General features: G+C 49.6%; 6 protein-coding genes across 6 annotated transcripts; 4 read left to right on the top strand and 2 right to left on the bottom strand.

The window, feature by feature from the left end:
• Positions 1-200: 200 nt before the first annotated feature.
• P174DRAFT_509961 (uncharacterized protein) lies at positions 201-1,683 on the top strand (the record flags this gene model as incomplete). Its single annotated transcript, XM_024831620.1, has 2 exons — positions 201-514; positions 602-1,683. The coding sequence occupies 2 exons, from the start codon at positions 201-203 to the stop codon at positions 1,521-1,523; spliced, it is 1,236 nt and encodes a 411-aa protein (XP_024685391.1). The 3' UTR covers positions 1,524-1,683.
• A 1,969-nt stretch (positions 1,684-3,652) lies between these two features.
• P174DRAFT_417804 (uncharacterized protein) lies at positions 3,653-6,664 on the top strand (the record flags this gene model as incomplete). Its single annotated transcript, XM_024824634.1, has 7 exons — positions 3,653-3,746; positions 3,801-4,251; positions 4,317-5,241; positions 5,301-5,675; positions 5,736-5,840; positions 5,903-6,220; positions 6,320-6,664. 7 exons carry the CDS (start codon positions 3,653-3,655, stop codon positions 6,662-6,664), a joined length of 2,613 nt encoding a protein of 870 aa, XP_024685390.1.
• Positions 6,665-7,311: 647 nt separating this feature from the next.
• Positions 7,312-8,902, top strand: P174DRAFT_384323 (translation initiation factor 6; the record flags this gene model as incomplete). The annotated part of the gene is made up of 5 exons (XM_024823201.1): positions 7,312-7,816; positions 7,910-7,981; positions 8,053-8,139; positions 8,243-8,431; positions 8,542-8,902. The coding sequence occupies exons 1-5, from the start codon at positions 7,782-7,784 to the stop codon at positions 8,900-8,902; spliced, it is 744 nt and encodes a 247-aa protein (XP_024685389.1). The 5' UTR covers positions 7,312-7,781.
• Positions 8,903-9,545: 643 nt separating this feature from the next.
• Positions 9,546-12,863, bottom strand: set2 (SET and WW domain protein; the record flags this gene model as incomplete). Its single annotated transcript, XM_024824633.1, has 4 exons — positions 9,546-10,247; positions 10,324-10,404; positions 10,467-12,082; positions 12,359-12,863. 4 exons carry the CDS (start codon positions 12,861-12,863, stop codon positions 9,546-9,548), a joined length of 2,904 nt encoding a protein of 967 aa, XP_024685388.1.
• Positions 12,864-19,069: 6,206 nt separating this feature from the next.
• P174DRAFT_457549 (putative AT DNA binding protein) lies at positions 19,070-20,151 on the top strand (the record flags this gene model as incomplete). Its single annotated transcript, XM_024829562.1, has 2 exons — positions 19,070-19,418; positions 19,493-20,151. 2 exons carry the CDS (start codon positions 19,070-19,072, stop codon positions 20,149-20,151), a joined length of 1,008 nt encoding a protein of 335 aa, XP_024685387.1.
• An 887-nt stretch (positions 20,152-21,038) lies between these two features.
• On the bottom strand, positions 21,039-24,361 carry P174DRAFT_384316 (putative calcium/calmodulin dependent protein kinase). Its single transcript, XM_024823200.1, has 6 exons — positions 23,963-24,361; positions 23,771-23,840; positions 23,564-23,713; positions 22,685-23,479; positions 22,491-22,628; positions 21,039-22,426 (listed from the first exon to the last, which is right to left on the bottom strand). The coding sequence occupies exons 1-6, from the start codon at positions 24,046-24,048 to the stop codon at positions 21,263-21,265; spliced, it is 2,403 nt and encodes an 800-aa protein (XP_024685386.1). The 5' UTR covers positions 24,049-24,361; the 3' UTR covers positions 21,039-21,262.
• Positions 24,362-24,442: the final 81 nt, after the last annotated feature.

Genomic DNA, 24,442 nt, shown 5'->3' with positions numbered 1-24,442 from the left:
CCTGGTCCCTCTTTTCTCTTCTACGATTCTGCTGCCTATCAGGATTCCTCCTACACTATTCGGATCCCCTAAGTCGACTGCGTCAAATCAACTGTGCATTCAACTCCACACCGGCACCCCTCGCATCTCGAACGTGCATCTGGATCTCTTGTCAGTTGTTGCTGCTGGTTGATTGCGTAAGAGCATCTGCAGGGCCCAATATGCATGCAGCCGAGCTGGCCTATCTTCTGGGAGGTATTTCCATTGCGTTGAACCTGGTCGCTAGCGTCCTCCACGGCGTTTGTTTTGCTTTATCAGGAGCCTCGTCAATCGAATCAATTAGTGTCACACTCAGCGCCGCTAGCTGTCTGGTGTTGCTTACCTTGATACTTCTATGGAGGAAGAACATTTGGCTTCCTTCCAGAGACCGTTGGGCAAAGTGGCGGACCATAGCGTATGGATTCATCTTGGCATATCTTGCAATATCCAGCGGCGTCACAGCTGGCGCCGTCGTGTGGAGCACCTCAAAACTCGAGTTAAGGGGGAAAGGAACGGGGACACCTCCAAGCCAGCTGGGACTATACCTATCCAGGTCTGTGCTATGGACATTGGCTGTGTTAAGCCAGGGGCTGTTTGCAGGTTTCCTTTTGATTGACGACTCCCACAACCAATGTCCGAGCTCGCTCTCGCAGGAGCTTGTGCTGCAGCCAGACCAGTCGAGCTTAAAGCATAAAAGCGCTGCCAAGGAACCAGCATTGACCATTGAATTGAGACGACAATCTATTGATCGAAAAACGAGCTGCGATAGCAGTCTTTTCGCGAACCAGCCCGCTACCTCAATCGCGTCCTCTCACCGCTACTCTGGAAGGACTCTATATCAACCAGATTCTAAGCACAATTCACTCGATCTTCAACCACCAGGGCTGGGTATGCCGTCCCCTGATTCCAACACTTCCCGCAGCCGATTAGAAGCGAGGCAGGGTGAACGGGACAGCTGCAGCATAACCACCGAGGAGCGGCAAGGGATGCGCATAATCCACGGGACCCAATCCGAGATCAAGAGGTCTTTGGACGGTTTGATGCTTCAGCCATCATCAGGCACGTCACCCCCGGCCGCATCGACGGCTAAGCTAGAGGCTTCCCGAGCGCCTGCGCCTCCAAAGCTGCACTTCCCTGACGAGAGCAATATCCACCCATTGTTCCGTTCCGATAGCCCATCGCCCCCGCCGACGCCTTTGCCCGGAACAAATCTCCATGGACTAGCCGTGGCAGGACAGACGATCTCGGTCAAGACGTTGAATCGGATGAGATCGGCCAATTCTCTTCGAGCTCACGGAGCACGAAGCAGGTCCCCACGGTTCGAGCGGATAAATCAGCAAGGCGAGACGACGGAGGACGGAAAGTTGAATCCAAGCCGTGAGAGCCGAGGCAGATTAGCTGAAAAGACGGCGATACCTGGATTCCTCATGGCTGCGGATGTGCGAAAGAGCATCGCCCGGTATGAGAAGAGGTATGAATTGAATGAATCTCCAGACGAGAGCTAGTATGACGATATTAACTGGAAATGCTCTCTAATGACCTTTTTCCTTTGTCTTTTTGTCTGAGTTCGTTGGCCATATATCTCGGGAAAAGGGTGTTCTGCTATACAGGTGCAGCAGAACTTACGCTATGTGTTTTCGAGTCTTCAACTATGTACATAGAACCTGTATAAACTTAAGAGTAATAAAACATAAGAGTAGAGTTCGGTCTTGGAAAGAGTCTTGGGGGTATTGATGGAAATTTCTTCTGCTCCCTTGCGGAGATATACTCAATCGAAACATGACAAGCCTACTATTGTCATATCATAGAACTCTGAGTCGGTTCAACTTAATTGTAGAATGTGTTCGTGCTCATTCCAATGTATGCATTTAGCTTCATTCGCTCGTCCTGACTGCTCGCCCTTGCAGTGTTTATTGCATCGACTTGTCTTGCTTTGCTTTTTTTTTCTTTCTCTCTTTCTGCTTCCATTCAATTATTATTATCATTATCAATCATCCTTTTGTCCTTATCCTTCTCTCCATCGATTTCTGACCAAGTGTTTCGGCAAATTTGCCATGGTAGCTATGTTTGGTGCCATACTCCGTACATACTTCCACTCTCCAACCGTTGCGCCACTCCACTCTCGCTCTGACCCAGTCAAATTCCTCCATCCAAATAACTACAATTAGTCTAATATTCACCAGGTCTCTCTATCTTCCTACAACACTGGAACATACTCATCCTCATACGGTTTGATTCAACGACCCGAAAGGTTTTAGATCTTTCTTCTCTAAATTGCATCTGAATCAATCGGTTTGTTTCTTCCAGGCAGCAAATACTGCTACCTATTCCGGTGTGTGCAAAGACCGATAACAAAAATCTGCCTTTAATACAACTACATCGTGCTAAGGGCCTGACTGGAATTTGACGGGCCGCACATGGTGATCAACAACGTCTTGCTTTGCCTTTAGGCAGTACCTTACTGTCTAAGTTACTATCTTCTTGTCTGATTAAGCCATTGAAAATCCAAAATTGCCTCTGCGGATTTTCTGCTTGAGTTGAGCTTTCATACCAGCCCCATCTCACTTTATCTTACCTCCCTCTAGCTCTCTTTTTCTTAACTCCTTTGTTCATTAATTGCCTTCATTCTCATCATCTCTGTTCATCCCCTTCCTTTTATTTCATTCCCATCTTCCCCTGGAGAAAGTCGAGAGGTCGTTGTGTCCAGTCCGGACTTCGGGAGTACTACAACTCCATACAAAAGACGTACCCTGCTAGTTCCGGCGAAGACACACAGCAAGCTTAACCAACCACAAACCAACGCCATCTTTACTTTTTCCCACTTCCTCTGTTGATCCACTTGGCCGCACCTCGCTTTTACTTTGTTCTTCCCCATCCTACTACTACTATCTATACTATCATCGATCTACTATTACCACCTGCATTTGCTTCTGCTATTACCTCCTCCTCCTCCTCCTCCTATTCTACCTTGCCTTACTACATACTGGCACTTACCCACAGTGTACCCATCACCTTACCTGTTATTACCACAACTACCATCACCGCCCCTACTACTGAGTACAATTTGGCCATCTACTTACTACCTATCGCCTTCTGCACTTACTATCACGACTCGATATCTGATCAGTAGTCGACTTCAACGCCGGCCCAACTCGCTTCTACTGTCTTTTACGCCAGGTAAGTTCGCGAAGTCCTTCTTGTAATCTTTGCTCTGTGTCTTTTCTTGCTCTTTCTCATTAGTCCCCCTTTGTTATTCGCCCATCCTTGAATCCCTGCATCTCTCCAGTGCTTGTTTTTGCACGTTCAATGCACTTTGGCCATCATTTCCTCTATCAGAATTCTGGTATAGATTGGATCTCCCGATAATTTTCTGTCTCTTTCGCATTGGTCTCCACATGTACTTATTTATTCATTGTTCTTCCGAATGGCTGCTCTGGAAAACCTCTTGCTTCGTTGGCAGCTTAGTGTCTTGATACCCTTTTTTTATCGGACTCACTTCAGAACCATGCTTTTGAGCTTTCCCCCTTGTTTCCTAGACCCAGCAGCCGGCTTATACCTGCATTTTCTCTCTGTTTGCTCCGATTCACATTGATTTGAATAGTGTCAGTTACTGATCAAGATCTAGCAGACAGAGATGGCGGGTGCCAAACGTAAGGTCGAAGCGTCTCAGGGAGCGACGCCTGCTGGCGCTGGCGCTACATCCACAGGGAACATGACCCCCTCAGCTGGTAAGGGCTTGGCTGTTTAATCCTCACGGTGCCGATTTCTGAATTTTTCTATAGATACTCTCATGGAGGATAACTCCAACATTCGCATCACCAGGAGCGCTCGGGCTAGCCGAGACGCTCGTGCTCATAATATGAACATTCCGAGCACCCCATCATCTACTAACAATGCCACTCCCAACAATCTCAATAATGGTCGCCCGTCACGCATTATTACGCTGAGCACCCGCACTGCTAGAGCCAATAGTGCCCGTCAGGCTCAGGCCAACAGTCTCCGCGAAGCTCAAGCAAACAATGCTCCCGTGGCCGATACTGCTACCAGCACGGTCAACCCTGTCCGTGAGACTCGCACCTCTCGAGCTCGCGCTGCTGCTGCGGCCGCAGCTGGTCCCGCTGTGCCCTCTGCGCCCGCGGCTCCCCTTGCTCCAGCTCCGGCTGCGGCCGACAGCGTAGCATCGGCGAATGTTCCAGAGACCCCCGGCACAAGCGCATCAAACGAGCTCCTACTGTTGAAGAGACGCCGAGGACGACCAGGCAGTCTGCAAGACTTAGGGGCAATATCCAACCCCTTAGTTCCACCGAGAAGACTTTCTCGAACTCTCAGGCTGAGTTCAAACAGCCTGATGGCAGCCCATCCGCCGGCATGGCTCCTGGTGGCCGGACACGGACACGGAGCAGACAGATGGTCAGCAGCCTGAACCAGAAAACCGGCGAGTCAACAAGAGCCACTTCCTCTCCCTCGAAAAAGAATGCGGGAAGATACGAAGAGAACATCAGCCCTCTGGATACAGTTGTTTCGCAGCTATCCACAAAAGATCAGATGTCTGAACTAGTTGATGAGAGTTTATCGAAGGACAACGGTCCCGATGACATCGAGAATAAAGTGAACGAACCCTCAGACATGGAAAGCGAGGAAAAGCATGAATCCGAGACTGTCCCACCAAAGTCACTAAAACGGAAGTCTCCAGAGCCTGATGACGGCCTCGCTGGGGAGCTCATGCCCTCTTCTGATTCCCCACGCAAGAAGCCGAAAGTGGAGAACCCAGAGCTGGACCGCGCGTTGGACCAACAGTTACAGGAAGGCACCGAGAATAACGTTGATGACAAAGCAGCACCGCAGTTCCAGTCTCCTGGTGACGTAGATGCTATTTCTGCCGAGGGCGAGGTCGAAGCCTCCGAGAACGATGCTCTCAAAGCCGGAGCTACGATATCTGTTGCTGCCGACGACGATGTTCCCGATGTTCAAGATGCTGAAATTTCCGCGTTCTCCGCTGCCAATGCTAGCGATGGGAGTCTTGATGTTGCTGATGCTGCGGACAATGATACCACTGCTGCTAGAGAATCGGCGGCAGGTGATGAGTCTCGTCAAATCACGGAAGAAGTTGAAGAACAAGCTTCTGAAAATGGTGTCGAATTTACGGTCAGCAGTGGACGTGGACGAGGTCGTGGCCGTGGCCGTGGAGGCGGCGGCATGGGAGCCTCCACGCGCGGCGGGGGCGTGCAGAAAGGGAAAGGAAAACCCAAAGGACCAGGCAAAGGAAAGGGAAAGGCAAAAAGCAGAAAACGGGGCGCAAAGCGGATGGCGATAATGACCAGGATTCCGGGCCAGAACCCGAGCCTCTGCGTTCCCCTTCTCCAACTCCAGCCACACAGAAGATGCGGGACCGCCAAAGGGAACTTGACAAGGCGTTCAAGAAGGTAGCGGCCGCCCAGCGACTGGCTTTGTCTGTGCTAGCCGAGCATTCTCAGCGCAAGCTTGCGCGGGATAAGAACGCCCATAAGAAAGTGCCGGAGTTCGACGAGGTCAACCGGCAACTACAGGAGAGATTAGAGAGACACAGGGAGATATTGCGCCGAGAATACGAATATAAGGTAGCAAATGCGAACCGGGTCCTTGCTCTTGAGAAGGAGAATCTTGAGATACAATTTCGAGTAAGTCCTTTTTGTTCACAGTCTTCAGGGGATCCAGATGCTAAGCGCCATATCATACAGAGGAAAGCTCGTGAAATCCAACACGAACATCTTCTTGCAAGTCAGGGGGCGTACATGGCATTTGTCGAGGGCCGCCGTGCTGCAGAGGATGATGAACACACTGAGGTTAGTCGTTCCGAACCATATCTGACTTGTGAAGGAGACTGGATTAACTCGTTGTCTTGCAGACGGATGAATCCGAAACCGAGGTTGACCGTGGACGTGTTCGCCCGCCAGCCAGAGAGATGAAGAGGGGATACTATTCATCCTTTGTGCGCAACCCTGCTGGTGCTGCTCTATACGAACGTGCCCTGAATGGCTGGGAGGATTTTGTTCAGCGAGCCAAGCTGGGAGGCGACATTGAGCCGCAGATGAACGACATGGAAGAAGCGGTGCCGTTCAAAGGTCTCTCAGCACATGATATTCTCAACATGATCATTGAAGCAACGGGGTTGGTTCAAACGCGAGACGACGCTACGGCGGAGAGTAACATGGTATTCGCTCCGGTACCCGAGTCGCGGGCTGAGGCTTTATACGCCCTGGCCGACGCCGCAACCGCTTCCCCTTGCCCTTACCCAGAGCGGCCATGACGCCACGAACCCCAGCACACCGAGCTATCCTCCCACAACCTCCACAACATCCACAACATCCTCAGCTTCCTGCAATCCAGGCTCCAACTGATCCGCGAGCCTTTGTGCTACCGCCTCCAAATCCGCAACGGCAGCAGCCGCGTCGGTTGCTGCCCGCTGGGCAACTACCGGACCCTTTTGCTGCTCGAAACGGCCCTCCCCAACTGCCCCCCCTCCTGGTTCCAACTTTCAACGTCCTCCCCTGCCTGGCTTCCTATCCGGACCTCCTCCTCCGCCCCTGTACTACACACACCCGCCTCCTCCGGGACCCCGGCCACCCTTCTAAACGGCAGTGTCGGAGAAAAGGAGGGAAAGGAGTAACAGTGGGTTTTGTTTCCCACGGGATTAGGTGGCGGTCTCGGCCACTTGTCCCCTGTTTTCTTGCATCCTTCCCTTCTCCATGGTTGCGTTTCACTTCTACTCGTTTATGGATTCTTGGGGTAAATTTCCTACTCTGGGCCGTTGCGCTTGGTTTACAACTTTTTGGCCAGACGTTGGCATGGATCGGGTTGTCCTCATTGAAAGTCAATTGTTGCATATATCCATCGACTCATGTGAGAGATAGACCATTGCGACTAGCATATTTTGTGTTTGATACGTTATTTAATCTTCAACCAGAGAGTGTCATCCATGGCGGGCCCATTGGAATGAGAAAGTGTGTGTGCTACGATCCATCTGAGACACTGGTTGATTTTGTTCTCTGTACTCATATGGGGGTTCTCTGGATTGAAAGATGTACCATACTCAATAGATCCCTGGAACTATTCTCGTACTGTTCTCGTACTGTTCTCGTACTATTCGGCAGGCAACTGGACTGGTATACAGGAATAAGGGAGGGGACTCGGCAAAGAGCTCGTGGGTCGTAGTGCGCTGCCAGTTCTGGACCGGATGTGCGCCAGCGACACCCTCAAAGATTCACCGTAATGATGAGCCACTTGGAGCGCACAATGACTGACCGTGTTGAGGGCTGACTTTAGCTACGGAGGATCTATCTATGGGGCTGAAGAAGAATGACTCTTGATGACTCGATTTTCGGTGACTCCTCCTCCGCCCCGATTGGGTCTAGTCTACACAGAGCGGGGCGATTCGACGGGCCTTTTTGATAATCTTTTCTTGGGCTTCAAATACTTCCCTCGTGAGCGGCAATATTGGCTTCTTCGTTGTGAAACATCCCAGAATCTATATTTCAAACTTCAGTTACTATCGATCAGCGAAGAAAACCGGGGGTTTATCTTTATCCTTTTCGTCCTTCTTCCCACGCCCGTTCCTCATCCGAACTTTTCCCCTCAACTATCGACGTCACCTGGCTTCGCAAAGCTTTCGCTTGCAGTCTCACACGAACGCTCTTATATTTCCATCGTTCGCCTGGGTGTCCAGATTGCCTACTCTCAATCGCTATTGAAACCGGGTTTCTAGAAAGCTACGGAATTTTCGCACGATGGCAGTCCGTGCCCAGTTTGAAAACTCCAACGAGTAAGTAGGCGCGGCCATTTCTCGCCAAGGTTGATTTTGTTTCTTTTTCTGGGATTATGGGAGAGGACTAACTTGCATTTTCCATTCTTGCAGAGTCGGCGTCTTTGCCCGCCTGACAAACTCATATGCGATTGTCGCCATCGGCGCTTCAGAGAACTTCTACAGGTGCGCTACTCATGCTCCCGATATTCGCCTTGTAAGCACGACCTTCTGACAGATAGTTTCAACATCACCAGTGTATTCGAGGCGGAACTCCAGGATGTCATTCCCATCTGTCATGCTACTATTGCCGGCACCCGGATCGTCGGTCGTCTAACAGCGGGGTATGTCTTTCTCTTCGTTTAGCGACTCCAACGCAACGACACCCAGCAGCGAGCAGCGAGCAGAGAGAGCCTTGGAAGCTGACAGTCTGGATGATTCAAACAGTAACCGTAAAGGCCTTCTCGTCCCCACAACGACAACAGACCAGGAACTGCAACATCTGCGGAATACGCTGCCAGACGATGTGAAGATCCAACGGATAGAGGAGCGGCTCTCGGCGCTGGGCAATGTCATCTGCTGCAATGACCATGTGGCACTGGTACATCCGGATCTTGAGCGGGAAACAGAGGAAATGTACGTTTTGAGGAACCCCCCCCCCCCCCCCTCCTTCCGTTCTTACCCGTGGGGGAACGGAGAGTGAGAAATCGGCGGCCATAACTGGAGCTAACACTGACTTAAAACAGAATCGCAGACGTCCTCGGCGTCGAAGTCTTCCGGCAAACCATCGCCGACAACGTGCTGACGGGCTCGTACATGGCCCTCTCCAATCAGGGCGGTATCGTCCACCCCAAAACCTCCATCCGTGACCAGGATGAGCTCTCCTCTCTACTCCAGGTGCCCCTCGTCGCGGGCAGTGTCAACCGCGGCAGCCCCGTCGTCGGCGCCGGCATGGTCGTCAACGACTGGCTGGCCGTCACCGGTCTCGACACCACCGCGACCGAGCTGAGCGTGGTCGAGTCTGTCTTCCGGCTAGGCGAGATGGGCCCTCGTGGTCTGGGCGTTGGCAATGCCAACAAGGAGAGTATCGTGGAAAGTTTCTACTAAATGCAGCCAATCGGATTCCTACTTATTCTTTTGTCTCCTCTTTACCTTTTCTTTCCGTGTCCCTCATGTACCTCCCTCACGTGACTATGGTTATGGTGTAAATCCCCTGAAATGGGTCATTTAGATCGGTTGAAGTTCAAAATCTGATATCTACAGAATATAAATTAGCCTCCAGGGCAATGGAGGATGATTTATCAATTTTGCATCGATATCCTTCATTACGTTTCATAACCATTTGAGGTTGATTCCAGCCTCTAGTAGACGGTGTCAAGACAAAGAAACAAAAATAGTAAAAGTAATATTACTGGTGGCTTGCATAGAAGCAAGAATGAAATAGTAAAGAAGAAATCAAGCTAGTTGTACAATTCCAGATCACTCCCTTGTTTTCTGTTTCCTGCCCCATCGCGCAATATGCAAATGAACATGAATCTCTGAAAGATATGGACAAAGGGGGTATTGTTTAAAAAGATAGAATTCCAGCTGCGAAAATGAGAAACGTGACGGACCTTTCAAATGGTACGCATGATATTGAAGAGCAAAAAGAAAAGAAGACTGAACGCCGTTTAACACCAATCCGGGCAAATCCTGGGATCCTGGGCTGAGACAAGAAAGGAGGCCCTGAATGCAAGCCGACGGCATCCAGTTATACTCGGCCCTCGATACCGATTCGATTTGACGGAAGCTTTCCCGAGTCGGCGTCGTACTCCTCTCCCAAAGGGGCAGGGAGAGGTTTCTGTTCCAACAGATGATTGCTCATATCGGGAGATCGGCCCGATTCATCGTTATCACTGTGCTCCGTTGACAAGGGTGGCGGGGGAGGAGGTGTTGGCGCAGACTCCGGGCTGTCCAGCATTGAATCGCCATTCTCCGCCTGGAAGTAATCTTCGCCAGTGTCATTTGGCGTGGGTTGCTCTTCACCACCTAGAGGAGGCGGTGGCGGTGGGGGAGGAGGTATGGGTGTTGATGACTTCTGCCTCTTCATCGCTTCTTCAGCAGCTCCTTCACCAATATCCAATTCGTCTTCCCTCTTGCGCTTGAGAAGGCCCTGCGGATCGCTGTCCATGAAGGCATTATTCTCTTCAACCTTTTCTGCTTCGCCATCAGACAGTTTCACGTCGACATCTTCAACGGTGTTGTGTCCATTGGTCATTTCGTCTGCTTTCGAGTCACCTCCCTTTGACTGCTTCTCGGCCTTTCTCTGCTCGTAAGCACGGTGCTTCGCAACAGCCTTGTCAAAGAATTCCTTGCAGAAGGCTTTTACTTTCTTTTGTTGCTTTTCGCTAATCTTCGTTGGATCTTCCACGCGATTGTTTTTGAAGTCGGAGTTGACGAGCTTCTTGGCGACCTAATGAAAGGCAAGAAGCGCGGATTAGCACATGTACTAGGTCTGGCGTATTGAACGGCTCCATGAGCTGACTCACATCCTTAGCATAGCGCTTCAGTTCCTCTTTCGGAAGCTTGTGTTTAAATTTGTCCACCACATATTTGATATGCGGGAAAAGCTGCATAAGTCAGGCTACCTGTACTCAAGGACAACGACAGCTGCTCTTTGGGGTGAGCTTACCGTGTTCTCATACAGCTTCTTCTGTTTCTCTTCACTGTAACTTCTCCACTTCTCCTGCCCTTCACTGAGACTCGCCGTTTCTCTAGAAGCTTGCGGCGTGCCAGGTGTGACGGTCTTCTCCTTCGGCGTGTTCTCCTTAGCATTCAAGATGTTATCGATGATACCTTGTAGGGCTTTATTCTTCGCCCGGTGGCCTGGGACTTCGGCCTCAGGTGCGGCATGGATCGGCCGAGTCCAGGTGACATCCCCACGGGCGCAGTAATAATATGTCCTGCCGCGTGATTCGGCTGCGAACCATCCCGGAGGCAGAGGATTGAATTGGCGGCGGAACTGACGGGCACCGTGATGCTGGGAATTTCTGGGGCCATTGCTCTTCCGACCTGGATTCGCTGGCCCTCGAGGAGCATCCAACGACCAGGATCTTGATCGCGAACGAGATTGAGAGCGTTTCTGCTCATCATTAGTGTGTTCTCTCCGCCCGAACTGGCTGACTGAAGCGACTGCATTCGGATCTCGCTTCATGCGAGGGATACGGTATCCAACCTCCAGAGTCGCCCAGTGCTGCAAAAGTGCGGCTGCCTTCTTCTCCACTCGCTCATCTCCACAAGTTGTCAGCGGCTGGACGGTGGATTCGATCTTTGAATCAATAATCTTGTTCCTTGTAAGACGTGGAAACTGGTCCAGAATATTGAGGATCTGCAACACAACATTGAAGTCATCCTTCCATAAGGTGAGCTGGGAATTTAAGATCTGGTAGCCATGCATCTTCACCACACGATGGCGGACTCGGTCATCGTCGCAGCGCTCGATCCGCCTCAGCAACTTGACAGCAATCCATTTTTCTTTGCATTGCATAAGGGCCGCCATGACCTTGGTGACGCCGTTCTCATCGAGAGACTTCGGCTGCACGCTGTCAACATACTCCTCATCATCTTCGCCCATCTTCTTCTTTCGCGGCCGCTTTGCAACAGCAGTGTCCCAGCTATCAGCATCTTCGATACCCAAAGCTTCAATGGTGGCATTGGAAAGTTTGGTAGCACGATCGGTCTGAGTCTTTCCTCCAATAAAGCCAGTGCAATTCGGTTCGCCACAGTAGCATGGTTGAGGATCCGCGCCATAGCGATCGACGTTATAATTGAAAACGAGTTCTTCGCCGGCTTGAATAGCCCTTTCGGCAAAGATTCCCATACGTAATTTCTCACCCACAACCCATTTATCGACGTAGCAGTTGGGATTACAGGAGTGGTTGCAGAAACGACCCAGGTTGCCCTTCTTCGTCGCATCGACAAATTCTCCTCTACTGAGGGACATGAAATAAAAGTGTTTGATCCCTTCTTCATCGTACTGTCTCATGCGTCGCCGGAATTGAGCCTCGTTGATGACTTCGCCGACATACTCGAAGATGAATTGATGCGGTCGCAAATCAGTCTCGGCACGGAGACCGAACCCTTTCTTTTCAGTCTTGATAACCGCGACATTTGCATACTCTTTGCGCTGGAATCGTTGATTCTGGCATTCAGCACCGCAGCTGCAGTCACCCACGCACTCAATTTTGGTAGCGCGATTGATACAATCAGAGTCTTCTCCACATGCCAGATTCCTGGACAACGACGGCTCTGCTCAAACGAGTTAGAGGGGTCCTGGCGAACACGTGTATGTACGGAATAGAAGGGGTTAAGGAAATTATGCAGTGAAGACGGCTTTTTCATTATGTTGGCCCGGCTTTTGGTCCCTTTCTCATTTTCATGTTTTTTAGTTTTCTTACCCCCTATTCCTTTGGCAAGGGACCCAGGAACGCGTCTCGGAGAAAAGGAGGGGGGCACCCGACAAGTGAAAAATCGTAGTGAAAGCAATAAAAGTATAGAGAGAAAGAGAAAAAAAGCAAAACTTACCCCATTCCTCAGCACAGTCGCATTCCATGGCATGCTCAGTATAACCCATGTATTTATTGGCATAGGTGCAAGTTTCCATCACTTCAAAAGTCGATTGTGCCTCCGCCGTGCTGTCCGGCAAATGCAGAAACAGCTGAGGGGGTTGCGCAAGAACCTTTTGCGAAGAGCTGCGCGATAACTTGGGAGGCTGACCGGGTTCCATCTTGACAGTGATATCGCCCCCGACTTTCTCTTCCTTGGCTGTGGAATCTCCATTTTCGGATTTGATTGGAGTTAGAGATGAAGTCCGCGATTTGATGGCGGATGATGCCAGATCATCCATCTCAGGGTAATCTTTGGTGGTGACAGCGTGCTCTGATAACCCGTTGGGATCATGTTTCAAAATGGCGTCTCCGCCGTTGGAGAGGAGCATGTCTGCGGCGCCGTCATGCTGCTCAATCTTCATCGCGGTCACCGCATTTGCTACAGAAGATGAGGGTGAGTCCGCGTTGTCATGAGAGGACATGACGACACGGACCGAAGAGCACGATCTTTAGGAGCCAGCGAGCGGAACACGGATGTTTCCGATAAATATTGTTAGACGAAGTGTGCGTTGAGGTGTTGTTGGGTCGAGAACCGGAAAATGGGGGAGGGAAGGAGAAAACGAAGGCAAAAAGCGAAGAAAGTCTTCAGGAAAATAATCTCACGTCGAGCCAAATCGAGCAATCAATCAAAAGCTATCCATGTTTTCCGCGGTTGCCAAGAACAGGAGGAAATGGCGAAAATCAGAAAGGGAAAAAAATAAAACGTGACGGGAAAAAAAAGGAGAATCAAGGGATTACTCTATTGTCATGTGTGGTCTGGTCTTTTATTCAAGGTCGACTGAGACAGCTACTGGGGTTGAAGATGAGAGAGAAGTTCCATTCTTCACCTTGATATGTTTCTATTGTCTTGACAAGTTTGAATAATAACTGCTGTCTCGAAGCCGCAAAAGCGAAGGCAGGATAAAAAAGCATGCAGCAAAGAGGTTGGAACCAGTTGATGTTCTCACCGCCCGGTCCAACGCGAAGTGGAAGCGAAGGGATAGATCGATATCGCTTCATCAGTGAATCAGCCCTTCACTGCCAGATGGGAACAGATGGCTAATCAGAGTAGAATTCCTTTCCATTCAGGTACAAATGGTGGGATGGGTCGTTGTTTGTGCTGATGGATGCTTCGAAATCAGTGCGGGTATTCCCATTATAGGCACCAGCTATCAATCCCCAATCACGCTCAAAGTATTCTCTTCCTGTCGTTTTCTTGATCATTCCAATCCTCATCATTTTAAGGCTTATTCCTTTGGTCTCTCAGCGCCCCGCGCCTCTCAAATGTCTCGCAAAGTAATTTCTCAATGGATGGACAAGTCCGACGCCAACCGGTCGATCTGCACACAATAACCTGTGTAAGTAACAACTGCGACGTTTGCCAGCTCTCTCTGATATAGACACAATTTCTTTCTCGTGCTCGCTTCTGTCACTGGGGTTACCATGGTGAGATCAACGTGAGGTATGTCCCCGGGGCAAAGGGCATGGAACAACCGAACCAGGTGGATGTGAAATGGGACATGAAGCAATTTTCGACGAGTATCCTGACAGTAGCGCTGGAGTAATGCGGAAGAGGAAGTTTGCCAGACGCTGTCTAGGATGTAATCCTCTCATCTCTCATTGTCGGCTAACGCGTAGGATCGCAGAGACTGCAGAGCAACACTGCTGGATGCTCATAGTGGGGATTGTACATCCTGGTCCCTCAACCGAAAATCCCCTCCCATCTTTGGTCCCCTCGGCTTCTGCAGACCTTGCTCGGCCGGGTTAGTATCAAGTACGATGGGAAACGAGCAAATTATGCGCATGAAAAATTCAAGGAACTCTGACAAGATAGTCGTGACCCGTGTTCCTGAATTGTTTCTGTCTTCTTAAGCGATTCATTCAAAGTGGTGCGATTTGAGGCGGGTAGTGATTGGACACTGTGTTGCACTTTCAATTATGCATGAGTATTTGGAGCGGACTAAGTGGGAACGAACACTGGCAGCGGAGCTCAAACCGTCATAGAGCTGGCTGAAGTAGTACTCCATTTTAAACCAGACGAGCGATTCAGCCATAAAATATGTGGCCAAAAATAAAAATAAAAAAAAAACTCATGAGTTATGCATGAGCGAGGAGAGCATGATGTTTCAGTTGGATACAAAAGAAGCTGGTGTGTGTGGCTGCATATGAGCTGGGGTCGTCTCGAAACATGCCAGTTGGACATGAGAGCTTTCGGCGTTTAAGAGCCAGTCATTTTCTGACTTCAGATCCTGATTTTAAATTCTTATCTATAGAGCGTTAGAAGCTCCCCGATAACAAAATGGACGAGAGAGTGGTCGAATTCTAGATGGACGAGGGAAAAGAGGGAATGGTGAATGTAGTGATTTGTGGTAGAAGAGGAGAAATAACGGTCACTAGGTACTACGGAGTTACTACTACCTGGCACTAGTTAGATACTGGAGGTTTCGCAAGAAAGAATACCTGGCCTCCATCCGTCAGCGAGCTGTAAGGTAATCAGGTAATGTTACTTGGGTAATGAATATTACACGTTTACCAAGGAAAGAGAGCCCACTGCCTGTCGAACACCCCGCCCGGCAGTACAGTTCTATACCTACCTAGGTACCTTAGTTGTCGACATGAATTGCAAACTACGTACCTATTTTGGGGAAGAAACGAGCCATAGACGGCACCATTCTGGGTTGTGGGGTCATGAGATGAATACGTAGGCTAATCTAACGTAGTAGAGTGGCAATGTCAACTATCAATAGTGAGAGCCTGGAAGATCTTCAATGCATCAGGGTAGATGCTTTGGTACCTAGTGGTACTTGTATGGAATAGCTACCTTAGATACCGTGAGGAAGGGCGTACCTGCAGGTAAGGTAGGTAAGGAAATTGCGTTACCCAACCTACCTTCTGTCATACCTTAGCCAAGCGCCGAAGGTAGATACCTGATGTAGATACGTACCTAGAAAGAGCATAGGTATTATTTGACCTCTTCTTGAGGTTGCATACTACCCAATCCGTACAGGTAGTCCTAGGAACCTGGACCTAATGGAGTGACTTCTTCGTCCACTACTTTATCAGTATTACCTTACCTAGGCACAGACTAATCTATCATATTTTACCTGTTTCTTACGAGGTACGTTCAACCTGCCTACCTAGTACTACCCGTACCTAGGATCTCATGGCTGCGCCACTGAAACTTGACCACCTCCCTTTAATACTCTCTCAGTTTAATCTCAAAGTACTCCTACTGTTTGTGTTAAGGACTGACTATGCCAAGTCACACAGATCATCGAAGAAACAGCTTTCATGAAGGTTATGCTTCCACAATCAATGGCGAATCGGAAAAAGGAGGTAGGTCATTGGCAAGTGGTCTATGCAGAACGCCCGAAATTGCCATGCTGAACTACACTTCTGCCGGTTGATTCAAACCGGCGGGGCGTTGCCTCTCCTGCGCGCCGCTGATTCTCGTGCATAAACTATCCTGTTATCGATCCAATGCGATGAATCCCATGCTTGCTAAGATGCAAGTAATACGGGTACGTCCTTTCTGATTTGACCACTCGAATTTCGTCGTGTCCAAGAACAAACACGATGCATACTTACTCCGTGCTTCAATCTCTTACGGAGTAGTTAGAATTTCACTAAACAAGAATCCGAGCCGACATTGGCTGGGTTGATCATGCTACAGAGTCTCTTAGGACAACGATGCGGCACACTTACAATGTACGGTGATCAATGAAGGGAATGCAGTGGTGTCAAATTCCACTCGCTATGACAGCGTTCGACCAAGGCCTGAGCCATTGTATCTCCTTGACCTTGTTCCTTTATTGGGGAATCCTTTCCTCATCTCAGACCTTATTATTGGTCGTTTTCTTCCTCTCGTTCTCATTTGCCCGCTTGTTCTGCTATTTTATTATGACTATTTGTGATAATCCCACAATCTATATTTTATGCATGCTCCTAAGCTTGTTGACATAGTAACCAATGTGGGCTAGTGTATGAGTCTCACTCTTTCTGATTGATCGCAGGTTCCGATGGATTGCTGTGCTCGAATGTCGGGTCCATTCTTGCAGTATGCCATCAATATCCATCATTCGTATCCGTCCCAGCCTCCAGAATTAATACTCCAGTCAAAACAGTCTACCCCACTTCTTCCAGCGCCGTTTTCACCATCCTAACCTCCATTCACTCCGTTTTTTGTCTGGCATGCTGGTCCTCTACGTGGTTTTTCTCCACTATACCATAATGGCTTGAAGATGCCGCAATCCTTAATTGAATCGATGCACAGCGCACCATTGTTTGCTTTCTTCGTCAGCACCTGTTACGGCTGTTAGATTATCATGGAGCGTTCAACGGAGCACAACATATTGTTACTGGGCGATGAGGTGCTGTCTTTCGGGATGGATCGACCGCACTACTTCCTGCAGCTGGGAGCTAGCCCCCGAACCTCGCTCCTCAAGCTTCCAGTCCTGAACAACCTATCGATTCTAGTCTGTTGACCCAATATCTTGGGGCGCAATGTCCGCCTATCAATCATTGTCTAGCATCCATGATACTCATGGCTGGAACGCACTGCTCTCTTACTAGAATCCTTTGCTCCAAGTCATGGCACCTGTCTAGTGTGGGAGGGTTGAGGTTTCCCTCCAGTTTCCTTTCTATTTGACATGATTCCTTTTCTCATACCAGTTCTTCTTCTTTATCATGGTCAAATTGTATTGCTTTTGTTTTCATTCGACAGCCTTTTGTGTTTTGTTCTTTTCCTTTTGACTTTGCCGCCTCCGTGTTGCGGGAGTACAGCAGTAGGCTGAGGCTGCTGTTGCATCGCGCCTTCAATGCGGGTCTGGCTGGCCGTTTCTACCCCTGCTCTTTTCCTAAACCGTCCAGGTTCTTGTCGCCCTTTGATCACTGTGCGTCCAAAGAGTGGATGACTTTATACGTCTCTTTTCCCGTGATAATCCTAGTCTCATTCGGAGCAGGAAGCAGAGGGGCCACGTCTGGTGCGCTGCACATTCATGTATCCCATGGCGTCGTCCTTTCCGCTCTTGCGACAGTTTAGACGCTTGGAATCATCTGAAACAATCGTTTCTGAAACACTATGCTCTTCTAGGTAGGGTATGGTTCAATTCTATCCACCCCCGGCTGGCTGGTCCCGCAAACATTAGATATGCTTTAATTTCGCTGGTCCGGGAAGTTCTCTTGGTCACTATCTACCTACTGTGGCTCCATCTCGCCGCTTTTCAGAGGACAAGCGCAGGAAAACTAAGAGAGAAAAGAGTCCCTGCAGCCTTCCTTACTGCTAACCGGCCGCATGCTGGTGCATCTGCACTGTCTTCTGCGCTGTCCCGAAATGAAAAGTCCGTTTGGTCAGAAAATATTCCCGGGGCAGAAATAAATCAGACTGATTTATTTTTGTCTGCTTCCTGCTGTCTGATTGACTTTCTTTCGTCCCATTTCCCCTTTTTTTCCCATTCTTTTACTCTCCCTGTCATATTTCGTGATTCTCTGATTGAAACTACTCGTCCTTGGTACGACATGCATCATTGAGACTGTTTTGTTCCAGATATCCAGTCGATCGTCGACGACGATAGGTCCTCTTGACATCTCCTATCCGGTGGCCACAGCACGGTTCAACCCCATTGTTTTGTTGTCGCTGTCGCGGTCGTTGCTGTCGTTATCGATCTTCTTTCTTTCAATTCTTGACGTTCGTTTTCGATAGTCTCTTCTCCAACTCCAGCGAATTGGACCATTCTCGCTGTGACTGGCGATATATCTAGCATCCCGAGTTGCCAATCTGCCTTTGTCTCGAGGATCCCTCGATATATCCTTTGCTCCTTGCGTCATTCAGCCGTCGCCTCATATATCGAGATCTGTCCAGTCTATTAGCGGACGCGAGTCTGAACTTCATGCCTTCTATTCGAAGTACCGGCCTGTGTCCATCCTCCGCTGTTTTTGATCTTCATCGCCTTCAGCAGTTTCCTTTGTCGGTATTTGCTGCCCTCTTAGCCTAGTTCCTGATTTGGTTCTGGAAAATCCACGTGCTTGTTCGTACTTACGCCCCTGTAAACGCATTGTTCCGCTTGGGAGGCTTTGTGGTTGTTTCACTTCTGTCATCTTCTAGATTGGTTTCCCGTTGGTATATCTCTCTTAAATTTTTCTTTTCTTTTCTTTTTTTTTGTTTCTTCGTGTTTGGTTTGCTGTTTTTCTCCAGACCGTTGAACCCGTAGTCGCGCGTCGCCATTTTCTAGGTTGGGCTCCACTTGCACTGAAGCGAACGCTATCCTGGCTTCGTTTGTTGACGGATTGGGAGGGAAAGGAAGCCAGCTAAAGTCGCTTCCATGATCAACGGGATATGTCGAATATATCAGAAAGGCCATGGACCGAAGAGGAGAGGGTAAGACCAGACTCCTTCTATCGTCAAGCATTCATCAAGACGCTCCATGCGGTTTCCAATGTTCACAAGTCCTGTCATACTGACTATGTCTCCAGTACGCTCTACTTACTGAGATTCTCAAGAAGGCAGGAGTCCCTTCCAGCCGCCTGGTCCAAATGATAAAAGATTTCCATATTATCCCAAGCTGGACGGATATTCCTCTTCCAACAGGTACAGATATGCCGGCCCTCTGCTTGTCTCCTGCCGTTTTCGTCTTTTGGGTGCGTACGTCTCATGTCGTATTTGCACTGTGTCGAGGTTTTCGTCAAGGTCAGAGTGGATAGTTCAGCCTGGCTTCTGCTAATCTACTCTGGTCCAGGCCGTTCCCTGAATTCCTGTCAATTCGCTTTTCACAATATGTGCCAAGAGCAGCAGCAGCAGCAGCAACAGCATCAACAGCAGCAGCAACAACAACAACAACAACAACAGCAACAGCAACAGCAACGACAGCAACAGCAACGACAGCAACAGCAACGACAGCAACAACAGCCACAGATGTCTGTCCCTGTCAATCAGGGCCTGGTGCCGTTTCCACCGCCCCGTCATGAGTTATCTGCACCACCAGCAGTTCAACCCGAGGGCAGTCACATGCGAAAGCGGCCGCTTTTCCTCTTGGACAAACCACCTCTTGCCCCCGCGCTATCCAGCCTCGGCCAGCTGCCAGCACGGCCTCTTACAGCAGCGAGAGCAGCGCTTCTGCGCTCCTCTCTCCGAGTTTGGAAAGTATTACGACCAAAGGCGAGCCGCCCCGGAAACGAGGCCGGCCAAGCAAAGCCGAAGCGGAGCGACGCAAGGCGGCTGCCGAGGCTCGAGGCGAAGCATACCCTCCTCCCCGAAGGTCGGGGTCTCATAGGCTGAAAGCTCCTTCAACACCAGCCAGCCCGCCAGGAGTTATGTCTTCAAGCACTTCTTTTACACCTCAGCCGGGTCTCCGGCCCGTGGAAGTCCAGAATCCGGAGCTGCGCTATGCACCGCCGCCTGGGAGGCCAGTTACGCTCATGGCACCCATCGACGATGGACGAGCAAGAGGGGTACCGACGCGTGACCCCGGACCGATACTAAGAGAGCTTCCAAGACCGACCGACCCACGGCAGTCTCTACCTTCACCCCAAGCGTTACAAATGAGCCACGCAGAGCCGGTGGCGCGAATGGATCCTGGGGAGCGACCATTTGAGCCTCGTCCCTCAGAAAGGTTCTCCTTTGGAGACAGCAGTCGACGTATCCTGACCGATCCTGCAAGCAGACGGCCAGAAGCGCCCGCATTGTCTACTCCCGAAGTACCTGCTGCCACTTCAGCCGAAAGAAGACCCGAGTGACATCATCTGGCTAAAGAAGAAGTGCAGGACGGTCTTGTCTCTCTCTCTCTCTCTCTCTTTCTGTCCCTTTCTCTCTTTTTTGTTGTAACCATTTATGTTCCCTCTTTCCTTCAAAAGCCATGGTTGCTCACGATGAACGATATGAACGCTTCAGTTTTGAGCGATAGATAGCATTGGTTCTCACTCATCACGAACCAGTTGAGAAGACGACTTGCGAAGAGTGCTACGACTAACGGCATATTCGATGCAATCTTTGCTTCTTTCTTTACCCAACCCCTGTGTTTTTTTCTTTTTCGACGAATTCTGATTGCTCACGATTGGCAATGGCCCTCAAATCAATAAGTTGATACGTTCGCGCCTTGAGCAGCCGAAGCACACAGGTCCCATCACTGTCTTTGACAGATGTTCTCTGACTTATCTAACTCCGACGAATGCATATGCGCACCACGATACTCATTGCCTCACGCAGCAGAAGCAAGATAGGTCAAGCCTCCGCCTCCGCCTTGAACATACTTTGTTTCATTCGAAATCAGTCCTATTGTATGCGGCCATGTTGAACGCGCCAAGTTCCTATGACAACGATGTTCCTTTCCTCACCTGCGATCATTATTGCATATCTCGTTTCTCTCTATAGCGACTCCCATGTCTTTCCATTCAAAGATCGACATGTACGACCAATCATTTTACGACCACGGCTGCATATTGCCACCATCTCTCATGTTCTTCATTGCCTTTCATCGTCGTTCCTCCTTTTGCTCGTCCTCCTTTTTGCGTTATTTATTCTTTTCTTTCCCCTTACTTTTTTTCGTGAGAGGTCTTATGTACTCGCCCGGATGGGTCTGATGCCCTTGTATGTATAATAACTAATGTCGAACCATGTCCTTTTGAGAGTTTGCTATATTTTCTAGAGACTAAGCTGGTAAAACTACTTATGTGAAGGTTCTATGCATACCAAAGTGGTTGATAGCTACAGGTCATATGTCCGGCAATAGATCATTCATATCAACACAAATAGTGGCGTAGAAAATATGCCTAGTGGAGCACCACATCGAAGGACAATCTTCCGACGGCGCCGATTGCAGTCGGCTTCAACAACTCAATCTTCGATATCTCAAGGACTGTGATTGCCCCTGACACGGTCTAAGAGGCTCCTCAACTTGGTTTTCGCGTTTTCCGGCGACGACGTCAACGAGCCTCCCGTAGCCGTCGATTTAGTGGCAGCGTCAGGCTCGTGATCTGCCGTGGTGCCAGGTGCAGACAGCTGTTCTTGAGCATGGGCTCCATTTGCTTCTAACTTGAGCTGGTCATCCAGCTGAGTTTTTATCATGCTCACTCCAGAGCGCGGGCTGGACGGCGCCGTGATCTTCTCACCAATAACTGTATCTGCTTTGCAAGCAGCAGTTTCGTGGTTCGTCCCAAGAGACCCGTCCTCGACAAGCCTTAAGACCTCGTCTTTGTCTTCAACGCGCCGAGTTAAGTACACTTTGGGTAGAGTACCTTCACGAGCCAGAGTGAGTTTACGGATTCGAGCGATCTCCTGTCGATACGCTGTTTCATAAATGTCGAATTCAGCAGCACCTGGTGACTCGCTCACTATAGGGATAGCCTCATTCCCTGCTAGACTCGTCTCTAGGGGCTCGCCTGACAGTAGAGTTTCCGATTGGTCGGCGTTGCGCTCCATATCGGTATCATGTCCTCCTTCCAGATCTGACCCCGTGTAGGTGGATGGACCAATAAAGAGGTATGGGAATGCCTCTTCTAAAGGATCCCGTGCGTGGCCCCTGGTACCCTCGACGCTGCGCTTTGTTGTAGCCGAACTGGCCCGCGACAGCGTTTTCAGGGGGGAAGGGGACTGACGAGAGAAAGTCGCCTGTAGATCGTCGGCCGAGTTGGTGCGAGGCTTGTAGCTGGAGATAGAGGCTGAATCTTGTCTCTCCGGTGTAATGCCCACAGAATGTTCGGTTGAGCTGCCTAGCACAGGGTCTTGTTGGGTAGTATACTTGCCGGCTGAATCACTAATTTCGGGTGATTTTTCGCGCTTCTGATGATAGCCTTTGAGAACGTTCTCACGTTCCCAGGGCTTTCTATTGTATGAAGTTACACTCTGGCTTTTGTTACCCATGAGAATATCGCTGGCTGAGACGCTCTCTTCCGGGTCCATTTCGAGCGGCGGCTCCACGAAATGACTCTCATACTCCCGGCCAAGTATACTTTGCATCACCGGCTCGGCTTTAGCTGGCCCTAGAAGCCGTTTGAAACGTTTCGCAGCTTTCATCTGCAGCGTTTATGTCAGCTGATTCCGTGGGAAGACAGAGTAGCGTCAGGGCACAAAGACATACCACAGCCATTATGTGGCCCACATTCTTTGTTATAGCGGTATTCATTTCCTCCTCAGTTGGGGGCTCCATTATCTCCGCAATATTCTCCTCCTCAGGCAAGAGAAGGTCGGAACCGTTTCTTGTCACCCAGGGATGCGCCTGGACTATTCCATGAGACACGTGTTGCTATTGATATACAGCAGGAAACAACTCACTCGCAACTCTCTCATTGTGATCCTTTTGCTTGGATCCTTCTCCAGTATCCGCAATATCAAGTCTTTGAAGTTATCATCCGTTTCCTCTTCGCATACAACGGGGTCGTTTTTGATGGCTTCATAGAGTTCAAAGATGCTTTGCTTCTCAAATGGCAGCCTCCCATAGCGGAGACAGTAGAGAGTAACACCCATAGACCAGATATCTGCTGCTCTTCCCGAGACATCTCCGTGCTTTACCACACACAGCTCCGGCGGAAGAAAGGCAGGCGAGCCAGCCGATTTGGCTGTGAACATATCCGAATCCTTCTCAAACATCTCGGATACTCCAAAATCAACGATCTTGAGAACGTCATCACTCGTCAATAAACAGTTGTCTGGTTTGATATCTCGATGCACGATACCCTGGCCATGTAAATATTCAATTCCCAAAATCAAGTCGCGGAACCAGCAGCGACATTGTTCATCACTGTAAGGGTCGGCCCTTTCTTCCAGTCCAACCTTCATGATCACGCCTTTTTTACACATTTCCATCACCATATATAGGGAGTCCTCTGTGGGGTCATCTAAAACTTCAATCAAAGACACCAGGTTGTTGTGGTTCAGCTTCTTCATGATGGCGATCTCTTCCTTGATGAGATAAAGTGGGTTCTTGCCGTGCTCGTCCTCATTCCCCGACGGATGACGATGTAGAGGAGAGTTGAAGCCATCTGATGGTCGTTTAGGGCCTCGAGGTCTGCGGAGAAGATGTGATTGGGCGCGTTTCCTTAGTCGTGATTTAGAGAACTCCTTGACTGCCTGTGGAAACACACATTTTGTTAGCATAGCATTCATCTCGCATACAGCAAACAGGCTTACGCATCAGAAGGACAGTCGCCTTACAAATTCATTCCCATATTGATCTACTGCGAGGTGAACTGCACCGAAGGATCCTCTGCCAATCTCCTGCTTTATGACATATTGATTGATCCTGTGTTCGGCAGTCCCATCATCTTGGCTCGTCGTATACTCGGAGCGAGCATTCAGGGTTTCCTGCCTCCAATGAATTAGTCAATCGGACGCAGCCAAAAGTGATCGAGTGATAATAACCTTCACTGGACGTCGGACTTTCGGATTTCGGTGATAGTGCCTCTGCGGGCTTTCAGAGGAAGGCGTGGAACTAATGCCGGGATCTATTCAGCAATGAACACTTGCAAATTGAATGAGAAGATATGCAGGATAATCGAGCGCAGTGGCATCTAAGAATGAATGACGAAGCCGGGAGTATATAGTTCGACTCACGCGTAACGGCTAGGCTTGGGTTTGGGACGTTCATTCATGGCGTTGAGGATATCATCGTGTTTGGGTGCAGCAATTTCGTCGGCCATCGAATGAACCTCAAAAGTGTTCAAAAGCCAATGGAGTGGGAATGAATTATGTCTAGCGGAATTGTATTCCTTCCAAGTGTGAAATGCTGAGTATTATTGCACTGATAATAAACCTGGATGCCTAAGCCGAATGTGGGGAATATCGGGGAAGAGTCGAAGTTCCGATGACAGGTCAAAAAGGGACTGAAACGAGAGTAACTAAAGGCCCACGCGAAAAGAAGAAATGTGGCCAAATTGCTAAATATCACCCATCAGGCTATCTTCTTTCCACATTACGGAGTAAATGTGATGATATTATTTGAGTGGGATGAGGGAGCGAAAGGGTTAGTTGACACTACCTCGAGAGAGAGGGGAAGTGGTTTCTCACCGCCCACGAGCATTCTTGCCTCGACGA

The sequence above is a fragment of the Aspergillus novofumigatus genome, assembly GCF_002847465.1.
Source record: "Aspergillus novofumigatus IBT 16806 chromosome Unknown P174scaffold_2, whole genome shotgun sequence".
In the NCBI taxonomy this organism is placed as follows: Eukaryota; Fungi; Ascomycota; class Eurotiomycetes; order Eurotiales; family Aspergillaceae; genus Aspergillus; species Aspergillus novofumigatus.
This window is presented reverse-complemented; position numbering and strand designations above follow the sequence as displayed.